Below are 12,807 nucleotides of genomic sequence, written 5' to 3'. Positions count from 1 at the left end.
TTTTAAATTAGGTTTGCCATTGACTCTTGTGAGATAGGTGATATTATCTGTTTGGAGATGAAGAAGCTGAATCTCACAGATGTTAATAAAGTCACACAGTCAGTTTTGCTTTCCAGACTTGCTGACTCCAGCCCCCATGGTCTTTCTGATACACGTTGCTGCCTGCTGAGGATTCATACTGGGGTCACCAGGGTCCTCTGTGTGGCAGGAAGGGAGGAGGAAAGGAAAAAGGTGGGAAGGAAAATTTGTTTGAAGGCTGGGTGCAGTGAGTGGTTCATGCCTGTAATCTTAGCACTTTGGGAGGCTGTGGCAGGAGGACCACTTGAGCCCAGGAGTTTGAGACCAGCCTAGGCAACATAGGTAGACTCCATCTCTCTCTCTATATATTTTTTTAATAAAAAAAAATTTTTTGGCCGGGCGCAGTGACTCACACCTGTAATCCCAGCACTTTGGGAAGCTGAGGCAGGTGGATCATCTGAGGTCGGGAGTTCGAGACCAGCCTGGCTAACATAGTGAAACCCCGTCTCTACTAAAAATACAAAATTAGCTGGGCATGGTGGCGCGTGCATGTAATCCCAGCTACTCGGGAGGCTGAGGCAGGAGAATCACTTGAAACTGGGAGGCGGAGGTTGCAGTGAGCCGAGATCATGCCATTGCACTCTAGCCTGGGCAACAAGAGTGAGACTCCATCTCAAAAAAATAAATAAATAAAAAGTAATTGGAATACACCTCATGCTGAAGCTCTCTACACTTTTTTTAGTTTGAATGTTGGTGGAAAAGATGAAAATGATGAGATGAAGTAACTCATCCAAGTTGGAAAGTCGGAGACCTTTCTGGTGGGTTGTAGACAACTCCCTCACATACACACACATTGTAGATGCCATTCCTGAGCAGTGGCAAGAAGGGGCAAGTGCTCTGCTTCTAACTGGTGCTGTGATGCCTCAGCAGGGTCTTAATTTGTATAGAGTCTTCAGTGAGAGGAAGCTGAGAGGCCAGAGGCTTCTTCCTAGAGATTCTTGAAAGAAGTTAGCTTAGTCCCTGAGCTTCAGCTGGTATCAACCGACCCTGAGTTATGTGAGGCTTGGGCCTGTGGGCATTGGCAGAAGCTGCACAGTACAGAAGATAGAGCAGAGGCCATGGAGCCACTCAGGCTTAGGGTCTAGTCCTAGCCTACCACCGACCAGCATTGCAAGTTGAGCAGGCCACCTAACCTCTTTAAGCCTGTGTTTCCTCATCTGTTCAATAGAGATGATAGTACTTGAACTGTCGGCCCTACATGGATTGTCATGAGGATGAGGGAATGATTGCCTTGAAGTGCTCCCTACACTTTAAAACATGATACAAACATAAGGGGTTATTCTTTTATTTGTCTTATTAGTCATAGAGGTTCCCTCTCATGGAAACATGTTCACATCTTTAAAGGCAGGGGCACTGCTAGATATTCCATAACATTAGTTGGCACTGGCTCCTGGGAGTGGCCAGTAGAGGCCGAGAGGGACTCAAAGCTAGGGTTGTCTTCACCTGCAGAAGTGAACAGTAAATAAAGCTTTTGTTATCTAGAGACCACTGCAGGATTTTAACGAGGGTTCAGCTGTCAAACAAGAAACTGCTGAGTGACACCCAGTGAAACAGATGACTCTTAACTCAGAACTCTATTCTTATGCTCACTGTGCCCTCCGTCCTTCCCTCTGTCCCCTCCCCTCCCTTCCCTTCCCTTCCCTTCCCTTCCCTTCCCTTCCCTTCCCTTCCCTTCCTTCCTTCTTTTACTTTCTCTTTTTTTTTTTTGAGACAGGGTCTGGCTCTGTCGCCCAGGCTGGAGTGCAGTGGCGTGATCTCGGCTCACTGCAACCTCTGCCTTCCTGGCTCAAGTGATCCTCCCACCTCAGCCTCCCGAGTAGCTGGGACTACAGGCATGCGCCACCACGCCCAGCTAATTTTTGTATTTTTTGTAGAGTTGGTGTTTCGCCATGTTGCCCACGCTGGTCTTACACTTCTGAGCTCAAGCGATCTGCCCGCCTCGGCCTCCTAAAGTGCTGGGATTACAGGCGTGAGCCACTGCCCCCACCTCACTTTGCCCACCTCACTGTGCCTTTCTGAGAGGAAAGTATATGCAGGATTCCTCAAGTGAAGCCTTTTTTCACAGAGAAAATACACTTTTGGAAGCCCATTATGAGATAATGACTAACATTTATTGAGAGCTACTATATGCTAGGCACTGTACCCAGCCCCTTTATTCATAGTGTCTCATTTAATCCTTACAACATCCCATAAAGGCGTTACTGTTATTACCTCCACATATAGATAAAGGAGCCTGGCACAGAGAGGTTAGGTAAATTGCCCAAGATTACACAGTCAGTAAGTTCAGAGCTGGGATTCAAACATAAGTGGTCTGACTCCAGGGCCCCACCAAATACTGTTGACTGGTATTACTTTTGTTTTTATTATTCCAAAACGAAAGATAATATTAGGACCTTGTTTATGTTTGATGTGTTTATTTGTTGAGTCAACAAGTATTTGTCAAGCACATACTTATGGCCATACACTGCTGGGCAATGGAGAAGGTAGTCACACTTCCTGTATTCATTGAGTTTTTTGTCTAGTGGGGAATTGTAGTCAAGTAAGCAGGTGCTTACGATAGAATGTAATAAATACTAGAATTGGGAGATGCCTAAGGTGCTAGAGGAGCTCTTAGGAACAATAACTACCTCAAACGTAGGAGGAATCACTGGAGAAAGTGACTTCTAATCAGGGGCCTAGCGCTGTATTGGAGTTAGCCAACTAAAGGCATGGGAGAGGGGAAGATGTTCCAGGCAGTGGAATAGTATTTACAAAAGCTCAGAGGCAAGAAGGAGCATTAGAAAGGTGATGATGAGAGATGAGACTGAGGTGAGCAGTGGGCCTCCTCTGGACATTCCTTATTAGTTGGGCTATGACACCAGCACTCTCCTGACGTTTGTGCCAAAATAGCCCCTGCTGTGTTCCTTGAGTTCATCTGCTGTTTATGGTAAGTACCCTGTGTATAGCTCTGTCATTGCACGTGTGAAATTGTGTTATCATTTGTCTGCTCAGTGGTCTGATTCTTGCATTAGGATGTTAGCTTCTGAAAGTCAGGAACTGTGTCTTATTTATTATTATATCTCCAGGAACTACCACCATGCATTGGTGCTCATTAAATGTTGAGTGAATGATGTGTTTTCTTTGTAAAATGGATTACACCTTTCCTGCTTTCTTGAGCCAACTATCACTTTTCGTCAGGTTCATCATTATATCCAGCAGTTAATGTCCTATATGGCAGTTCAGTGATGCCCTTAGGGGCTTTTGAGGTGCTGTACTCTGAATTCCTTTTTCAGCTTTTCATTGTCCTGTTCTTTTCCCTGCCTGCCTGGCCAGTGCTTGATTGTAATCAATCTGCTTGGTTCTGTAGCATCCTCCCTGGCCTTCTTATTTCCTTCTCCTAATCTGCAGTGGGCTGGAAATAAGATCACCTAGCATGATTTGATAAGACTGTAACTAAGGGCTAGTAATCTCTGATTGAGGTCCTAAACGGCTCTCTTATGGGAAAAGTGTAGATGCCATTGCACATGGGACTTGTATGTTAGAGGCCTTTTAACTTCCTGTTCTTCCTGCTCCAGGAAAGGTCAGATAACACTCCTGGGGCAGGAGCAGGGGGTTCATCAGTCTGGAGAGGCCATGTCAGGAGTAGAAGGCTCATTGACCATTGATTCTATAAACCACAAGAAACTAAGAAACTGTTGTCTGTTCTCCAGCTGCACACTCCACCAACTTTATTTTGTCCAAACATTTGAAATGCTTCCATCCACATTAGCTTATCTGAGTGCTAGCTACAAACCTCAGGCCATTTTCTATTAAGGGCAAATTCTGCAGAGAGTGAGTTTGCACCTTCACCCAAACAGGAAAACGGGATGGAATAAGAGCCAAGGCTGGGACCAGGACATCTGGTCTCTACTTCTTTCTTGGTGTCTGATTTCCTCATTTGGAAAATGAGGGTGACATTATGATATGTGAGAAACAGTGGGGACAATCACTTATTAGCTATGTGACCTCTGAGCCTCAGTTTCCTCATCTATAAAATGGGAATAATAATTACCTACTATGTAAGGTAATTATGAGAATTAAGTAAGATTGTGTGAAGTGACCATGTCAGGCATAGTATAGAAGGTCAGTAAGTGAAATCTATTAGTATGGCTGGGCGCGGTGGCTCACGCCTGTAATCCCAGCACTTTGGGAGGCTGAGGCGGGTGGATCACCTGAGGTCGGGAGTTTGAGACCAGCCTGGCCAACATGGTGAAACCCCATCTCTACTAAAAATACAAAAATTAGCCGGCTGTGGTGGCGGGCACCTGTAATCCCAGCTACTCGGGAGGCTAAGGCAGAGAAACGCTTGAACCCAGGTAGAGGCTGCATTGAGCCAGATCGCGCCACTGCCCTCCAGCCTGGGTGACAGATCAAAACTCCATTTCCAAAAAAAAAAAATCTATTAGTATTAGGAAGAGGCATGGCAGTCTTCTGGCTTTTGGAACTTTATATAGGACATTTAGTATTGCATAGACTCCATTCCAAGACCACTTGAAAAAGAATGGTTTAGGAATTGTCTGGTGCTTTTGACTACATAGGTAAGGTCGCCTCTTGACTGAGTGTACCCCTTTATCCTGTGAGAGGTAAGAGGAGCCTGTCCTCTGCAGATCCTGTGCTGTGGACTCAGGGAGGAGTATAGGTAGTCAGGACCCAAATTCTACCCCTACAAACTCAGCTCAGGAGGGAATGTAAGACAGTTGCCTGGATAACTTTCACATGGGGGCTAGAAAGAAGCTCCATTGCCTGAGCAGGGGAGAGAGTGCTCTGAGGGGTCTCATTTCCCAAGGGAGGGCCCCAGAGGTGGGGTAACATTCTAATTTATTGTCCAAACTGGAACTGTCTATAACAGCAGACGAAAACCAGGACCACCCTGGGTAAACAGGGTATGTGGAGTCACCCAACCCAGAGAGTCCTGGAAAAGTGATGGACTGGTTTTATATTATTTTATATCAAATCAGAGTGAGAAAATCACAAATATTAGCACTAGAGTGAGCCTGGGGGATTTTGGTTCTTTGACCACATGAAATGCTTGTTCTTCTTTCAAAAAATGTTTACAGGTAATAAGGGTAAAAATGCAGATTACAAAATTGCATTTACAGTAAATTCCAATTTTATAGGGGATACACACACACATGAAATTTGGAAGAACATATATCAAAATCTGACACATAGTTTCTCAAGTCACTGAGATATTGGTTCCTTTGTTGTACTTTTCTGTGATTTTAAAAATTTAATTGCTTTTATAAATTTTTTAAGCTTTAAAAAATTAAAACCACTTACTTACTAGAATGTAAACATTTTCAGAGCAGAGAGGTATATTAATCTGCTAAAACAGCCTCTGTCTCCTGCCCCGCTCTTTCCTTATCCTACCCCAGCCTGCTTTCTTTACCTGCATAACTTCTCTTCATCCTTTAAGACTCCTATCTTCTGGGATCCTCTCTTCATGCCCAAGTTGAGCTAAACTCTCTTCTGGCGTTCTGGTATATTCTCCTGTTATACCTCTAACAGAGCATTTATCTCAAACAGTTCTATAAACATCTGGTTATTGTCTGCCTCCCTTGTCAGTTAGGTCAGGGACCTTATCTGATCTATTTCATGTCCCCAGGATGAATCCTAACACATAACAGATGTCAGTAAACATTGTGGAACTAACTGGCCTCTGTTTGGCCTCTTCTTACCCAGCACAGATGGCCAGGAACATAGTAGGTGCCATTTTATGCTTAGTAAGTAGGTAGATGAGTGAGTGAATAAAATGCCACTAGAAAACAGGTGAGATTGGTGGCTCATGCTGTCGTTGCTAATGGAAGGGTTTGTGTTGCTGTCTCCCCAGTCCTGATCACCCGAGAGGATGACTTCAACAACAGGCTGAACAACCGCGCCAGTTTCAAGGGCTGCACGGCCTTGCACTATGCTGTTCTTGCTGATGACTACCGCACTGTCAAGGAGCTGCTTGATGGAGGTGAGAGCAGAGGTGGAGGAAGGGTGGGGTGGGGGAAGTGGAAGAGGGGTGGGGTGGGGGAGGTGGAGGAGGGGTGGGATGGGGTTTGGCAGGGGGAGAGAGTACTTGGCAGCTTCACTATTCTGGAAATAACATACTTCCCCAGAGCCCTGTTATCCTCCTAGAGCTAGAGATGCCTCGAGAGCAGCTTTGCCTGCTGAGAGTGGCAGTGCACACATGTGGTTGGCCCTCCTGTGGCTGATGTGTGTTCTCTGCCTATATGTGATGTGATACACCATGTCATCCTGCCTGTCTGTGTATGCTGTGAGAGTTTTCTGGACTCTTGCTATCCCTAAAAGTGTTCTCTCTTCTCCCCCGTGACCTCCAAAGCAGAGCTAATGAAACAAAGGACACAGGCTCTTTAAATCCCTCCTAACCCAGGTCACAAAGACATCCTCTTTGGTCCCACCCCCGTCTCAGGCCCCTTTCATTACTCTGGGTCATGGCACCGTATTCTTTTCCGTCATTACACTTGTCACAACCTGAAATTGTTTTTATTTGTTCAATAGCCTTCTCCCTAACTTGTCTCTGAGCTTCTAAAAGGCAAGAACCATGGCTGACTGGTTCAAGTGTCCCCAGCATCTACTATAGTACTTGGCACTTAGTAAGCACTCAGTAAATCAATGAATAATGAATACCCTCCCTTTGGAGAACATCAGTTAATTGGAGAGACAAAACATGCCATCCCCAGACTCAGGCTGGGCAAGTCCTGTCCAAGTCTGGTAGTGCTACCTGCCAGACACATCCCAGTCACTTTCTTTCCCACTTCCCCATATCCCGCTCCTGCCTCTCCTTGGGAGAGTGTGGGAAGCATCTTGCCAGGATGTGTGGAGCACAGACCCCTGAGTGAGTACATGGCACATGACTGCCTGTTCATGCCTCCTCTGCTGCTTTTTGAGGGCCAGGGATCCTCTCTTGGGGCTAGACCCCAGGGTCTTCCTTGTTGGGATCATTCTTCGTAGAACCTGAGCACTGGAAAGGTCCTCAAAGGTCTCTGGGCCACTCTGATGATTGCCTGCCTCTCTTCCAGCAGAACCCTCTCCAACAGCTGGCTAGCTGACATTTTTCAGAGACAGAAGGAACCTCCTTCTTCCCCAGGGAGTTAATCCCATTTTACTTTATCCTTGACTGGTTGAAACCTTTTTTTTTTTTTTTTTGAGACACGGAGTTTTGCTTTTGTTGCCCAGGCTGGAGTGCAATGGCACAATCTTGGCTTACCGTGACCTCCGCCTCCCGGGTTCAAGCAATTCTCCTACCTCAGCCTCCCGAGTAGCTGGGATTACAGGCATGTTCCACCACATCTGGCTAATATTGTATTTTTAGTAGAGACAGGGTTTCTCCATGTTGGTCAGGCTGGTCTCGAACTCTCGACCTCAGGTGATCCACCCGCCTCAGCCTCCCTAAGTGCTGGGCCACTGCGCCCGGCATAGTTGAAACATCTTTTTAATGCGCTGTGGTCTTCTCTGTAACTTATGCCAACTGTCTTTTGCTACCTAGTCACTTTTCCAAATACCAGTCTTCAAAGAAGTTCTTTCGGTCCCAGAGCCTTTGCCTCCACAGGCCCAGCATCCCCAGATCATCTTCTGATTGGCCTCTGGGAACTTCCCAGGAACACGTAATCTTGCCACTTTCTGTCAGCCACAGCCATGCTAGCTTAAAACCCAGGCCTGGCCTGTATCCCCAAGCCTACAAGGGACCTGCCCCAGAGCAGCCAGAATATGCTTTGTTCTAGGGCACAGCCACTGAAGGGCAGGACTACTTGTGGATGTGGCAGCAGTTCTTGGGATGACTGATGCTTCTGGAGCGAGAACTTGCTGCTCTCAGAAGCAGAGACTTAGAAAACATCCCCAAGCAGAAAGCTTCTTCCTTTGTCCGTTGGAAAACTCTGTGGCAAGACATTTGTAGCTAAGAATTGGAGTGTTCACCAAGGACATTATCTCTGCCGTGCCTTAAAATCAATCAATACTCCCAGCTATTGTCCAGTAGTTTACATTCTCTGCTTCCCCCAACCCCCAGACAAGAGAATTCACTTTATAAGGAGCCCCTCTTCCTAGCCTTCTAGATCGAACACCTTTGAAATGAAAAGACGAGGGCCTTTTATGAAACTCCCTCCATCCTCACCCCCAGGCCAAGGCTGGCCCTTTGAGCCGTTCCAGGGGCATGGTTCCTGCCTGTTGACTTGGAACAGATGCCCTTAGCCCCCACCTTTACATTTCTCCCACCTGCCTTTTTAGCCAGCATACATTTACACCCCTTCCCCTAGCCTCCCAGCCTCAAGGGCCAAAACCATTAACCCACTATTTCTCCCTCCCAACCCTGAACAAGTTGCCGTCACTCAGGGCCTGCAGGCTGCCAACTTCTGACCTCCCTTCCCCCTTGACCTCCCTTGGTCTGCCTGTGTGTGTGACCAGCCAACCGAGAGGCAGGATCCTGCTCTATCATTCTAGGGGCTGTTGCCAGTAATATTTCCAGAGTCTTTTGACCTCAGCTGACCCTCTCCAAAGGGTTTCAGGAAAGGCAAGGGAGCCTACCTTCCTGCCCATCTGGCTGGCTTTTTTTTTTTTTTTTAATTGAGACGGATTTTCGCTCTTATTGCCCAGGCTGCAGTGCAATGGCGCGATCTCGGCTTGCCACAACCTCCGCCTTCAAGCGATTCTCCTACCTTCAGCCTCCCAAGTAGCTAGAATCACAGGCGTGTGCCACCACACCCAGCTAAATTTGTATTTTTTTTAATAGAGGTAGGGTTTCTCCATGTTGGTCAGGCTAGTCTCAAACTCCCGGCCTCAGGTGATCCGCCCGCCTCGGCCTCCCAAAGTGCTGGGATTACAGGCATGAGCTACCGCGCCCAGCCCCATCCGGTTTTCTTAGGCTGTACTTGCCACCAGCTTTGCTGCAGTAACTAAAGGGAGATTCTGTGAAATCCAAAGCAGGCCTAAATACAGAGGCCAGCCTGTGCTCACAAGGCCCACACAGAACAGTTTCCTTGAAATTACTTAGTCCTCAGGGATTTAGGGTCCCCAGACCTTAGAGGGTTAGAGCTGGAAAAGTCAGCTGCTCTTGCTGTCTGACCAAAAGTCCCCATTTGAGCTGGGAGGAGATTCAGACAGAAGCATCAGGCTGATAATGTGGAAAGCTCTCTGGCCCATTAGGAGGTGGCATGGAGTAATAGAAAGGGAACCTCAGGCTTCAGAATCAGGCCAACCTAGGTTTGAATCCCAGTTTACCCACCTATTAGCTGTGTTGCCTTGGGCATGTTTCCTTAATTCTCTAAGCCTCAGTTTTCATACATCTAAAATAACACCTGTTTCACAAGGATAGCATGAGGATTGGTGGTATTTTTTATGAAAGCCCCTGGCAGGCACATGGTAGGTTCCCTGTTATAAGTACTTATCATTGTGACATGTATAAAGAAATCAAACTCTCATTCTGGCAGCTGTAATTCCATTCCTCCCCAATATAGAACCTTTACTCCTACCTTAAGGCCTCTTAGTTCTGTCTCTACCTACGATATTCCCATCCTGCCTAAAGTGCCATCATGTTCCCTCTTTTCTTATCTGAATCCTCAGACTCTTCAAGGCCTCTCTCTCTTAAGAAGCCTTTCTTGGTCGTCTGGTCTACTCCGATACTTCCTCCTCCAAACTTGTATAGCATTGTACAGCTTAGCACAGACTGCTTAACGTCATCTCATTTTCAGGAGACCCTGTAGCATAGTGAAAAAGAAACAAGCTTTGAAGTCAGACCTGGGTTTAAATCTCAGCCTTGTCAAGTGACCCTGGGCAAGCCATTTGCCATCTCTGAGACCATGGGCCTCAGGGAATCCTAAGACAGATCAGGCAAACTGTCACTGACCCTGAGAGGCTCTCACACTGTCAGAGGAGACAGATGTGGAAACAGACCGTGATAATGGGGTAGGTGCTCTGGCAGGCGCCTGGACAAGGGGCTCTGGGGACGAACAAGGGGAAATGATGTCTTCTGCCTGGTGATCAGAGAGGTAGAATCAGTTACAGAAGGCTTCCCAGAGGAGGGGGTGCTTAGGCCTTATCAGGAAGGATGATGGGAGTTTGCCAGAGTTCTCCAGAAGGGTTTTGAATTAACTAGTGCCAGTCTTCTACTCCCAACCGCCACAGAAAAGTACAGAGACCCTCGTGTTTTTTACCTTGGAAGATGCTGCTTTTGCCTGTGTTGATGGCTTATCAGCAGGAAGGCTCTGCTTCAGCACTTGAATGCAGGTGTGGTGGGAAGGAGGGAGGAAGGTGGGGAAGAGGCAGTAGGACTAGAAAGAGGAGTGATCAGGGAAGGTGGCTGGAGCCTCATACTTCAAGTGCCTGAAGATGACTCATCTTGATATTTCCAGGACTGTTAAGTTGCTTTGGCAACCAGGTCCTCTCAGGGATGTGATCCCACTGGCAGATCCATCTTCCTAAAACATATCTCTAATCATGGCAGTTTTTCTTGACCAAGGTTCCTCCAGAGAATTGAGCCCTCATTCTCCAAGGCATCCATCATACACAGGAATTAACTTCTCTCCCAGGAATCTAAAATGGTACTAGCCATATATATATATATATACACACATACATACATACATACACACATCTTTGGAAGCATTGAGAAAATCACTAGTCAATTTTTTTTTGTATGTGCTTCAAAGGAGAACCCCCAACTAAGAGAGGTTGCAAGGGAAGAGCATGAATATTGGAGTCAGGATCTTGGTACCAGCCCTGCCATTTAATAGCTATGTGATCCAGGGCAAATTACTGACTGTTCTGAAGTTCTTTCTCCTCATCTGGAAATGGGGGTGGTGCCACCTACCTCCTAAGGATTTGTAAGGATTAGGACATATGTACTTCTACAGAGTAGGTACTTTATATATAGTCTCTGTTATTATTAACTTCAGAAACACTCGGTGCTCACTCATTTAAAAAAAAAATAATTCTAACCATACTAATGCTTTTAACTGGTTTTAGAGTTGTTCTAGTCTGACCCTCACCTACCTTTTCCCCCTACTGGAGCCCTAATACTCCAGCTACACTGTGTTCCCACCTTGGTGCCTTTATTCTCGCAGTTTGTTCGGCCTCTCTTTCCCCTTTAAGACCATTTTGCGTGCTGGTGGAGTTCTTTTTACCAGTCAGTCACCAGCCTCATGCCACCTTCCTTCTGAAGTCTTTCCTGTTCTCTGGATTTGGGTCCAGTCTCACTTACTAGACCAAGGTGGATGAAGGCCAGGCCTGTTGTCTTTTTTTGTCTCCATCTCCTTTGCTGCATGCTGTGCACATGATTTAGTATGTTTTTGAATTGGATGCACTGATAAATCTCCAAAACCACTGTAGGTTTTCTTTTGGGAGATGTGGTGTCTTTACTTTTTGGTCTACTCTTTGCTGATCCCCTTCCCCAACTCTTAATTTCCTAATGTGTCTGACTTTTTAGAGCTTCACTTATGAGCCACCTCTGCCTGGCTACCTTCCTTCTCCTTACAGTCATAATGCCACTTCCTTTTCAGTCACTGGTGCTCTCACTTCAGAAACACTTGGGCTTTAACGAAACTTAATACTTTCCCTGGGGCCTCTCTCAGCCTCCTTCTCACCTGCTTTAGTGAATCCTCCTTGCCCCATCTCCAAGTCTGCACTGAGTTATCAGTGTTAAGTAGCCATCATCAAATGAGTCCTTAAATTCCCCACCATCCCTGCCTGAGGCAAAGATCCTTTCCAGTGGTGCCATCCCCTTTAACAGCCTCTTGGCTTGTTGTCAGGACCCAAAACTTAAGAGTTCGCTTCTTGTTACACTTCACCGTCTGTCCATCTGGCGGCACTGCCTGATGTGGAGGGAATCAGCTGTGCCTCAGGCTGTCTGTCCTCTGTTGAAGCTCCACACTCTGATTCACGCCAGCAATACAGAGAAAGGGAATGAGCGCTGGGTGAAGGATCAGATGTTCTGGCTCTGCCACCAACAAATCCTTTCACCTTTAGGCATATCCTCTCTCCTCCTCAGTAAAATAAAGAAGTTAGGATAGCAGATCCCAAGGACCCCTTCCAGCTCCAGCATTCTTTCACTTACCAGATTCTTACTGAGCATCTCTGCAGCCACAAGCCCTGCCCTAGGCACCAAGGAAATAAAGATGATCCAGACATGATTTTTGCACTTAAGTAACTCACAGTTCGATGAGAAAACCAGACATTTTAACCAAGAATTGCTATCTGGTGTATTAATGGAGATCTGTAGAAGGTGCTGTGAGATCACAAAGAAAAGACCTTTTAAATCTTGAAGAGGGCAGGGAAAGCATGATGTAGGAGATGGTGTTCACACCAACTCTTGAAGGATGAATGCAAGTGTACCAGGTAGATGAGGTAGGAAGGCAGAGGGAGCAATGTGTTCAAAGGCATGGAGTATGAAGCAGCATACTTTACTCAGAATATTGCAGGTAGTTCAGAAGAGCTGGAGGGTATCAGAGGGCAAGAATGGAAAGCAGGAGCTAATATTGAAGGTCTCTATTGTAAGCTGTGCTGAGGAGACTGGACTTATCCTGCAATGGGAAATCATTAAGATTTAGAGGAGGACTAGGATAGGCTTTATGTATAATGTGAAAGATAGTTTAGGCATTTCTAAAATGTTTATCAGTAGCTGAATGGATGAATAAATTGTGGGATGGTCACACAATGGAATAATGTACAATGGGCTTGAGTCAACTCTTGCTGTGTGCTACAACACAAACCTCA

At 46.3% G+C, this 12,807-nt stretch overlaps 1 protein-coding gene across 5 annotated transcripts in view; it reads left to right on the top strand.

The window, feature by feature from the left end:
- The window catches only part of CLPB (ClpB family mitochondrial disaggregase), a 145,053-nt gene that overhangs the window by 72,836 nt on the left and 59,410 nt on the right, over positions 1-12,807 (top strand). For all 5 annotated transcript variants that reach the window (XM_004051752.5, XM_063693353.1, XM_063693354.1 and 2 more), the window contains one exon: positions 5,927-6,055. In XM_004051752.5, the coding sequence (XP_004051800.1) occupies positions 5,927-6,055 (129 nt within the window). The remainder of the gene's footprint in view (positions 1-5,926; positions 6,056-12,807) is intronic.

The sequence above is a fragment of the Gorilla gorilla genome, chromosome 9, assembly GCF_029281585.2.
Source record: "Gorilla gorilla gorilla isolate KB3781 chromosome 9, NHGRI_mGorGor1-v2.1_pri, whole genome shotgun sequence".
Taxonomy (NCBI): Eukaryota; Metazoa; Chordata; class Mammalia; order Primates; family Hominidae; genus Gorilla; species Gorilla gorilla.
This window is presented reverse-complemented; position numbering and strand designations above follow the sequence as displayed.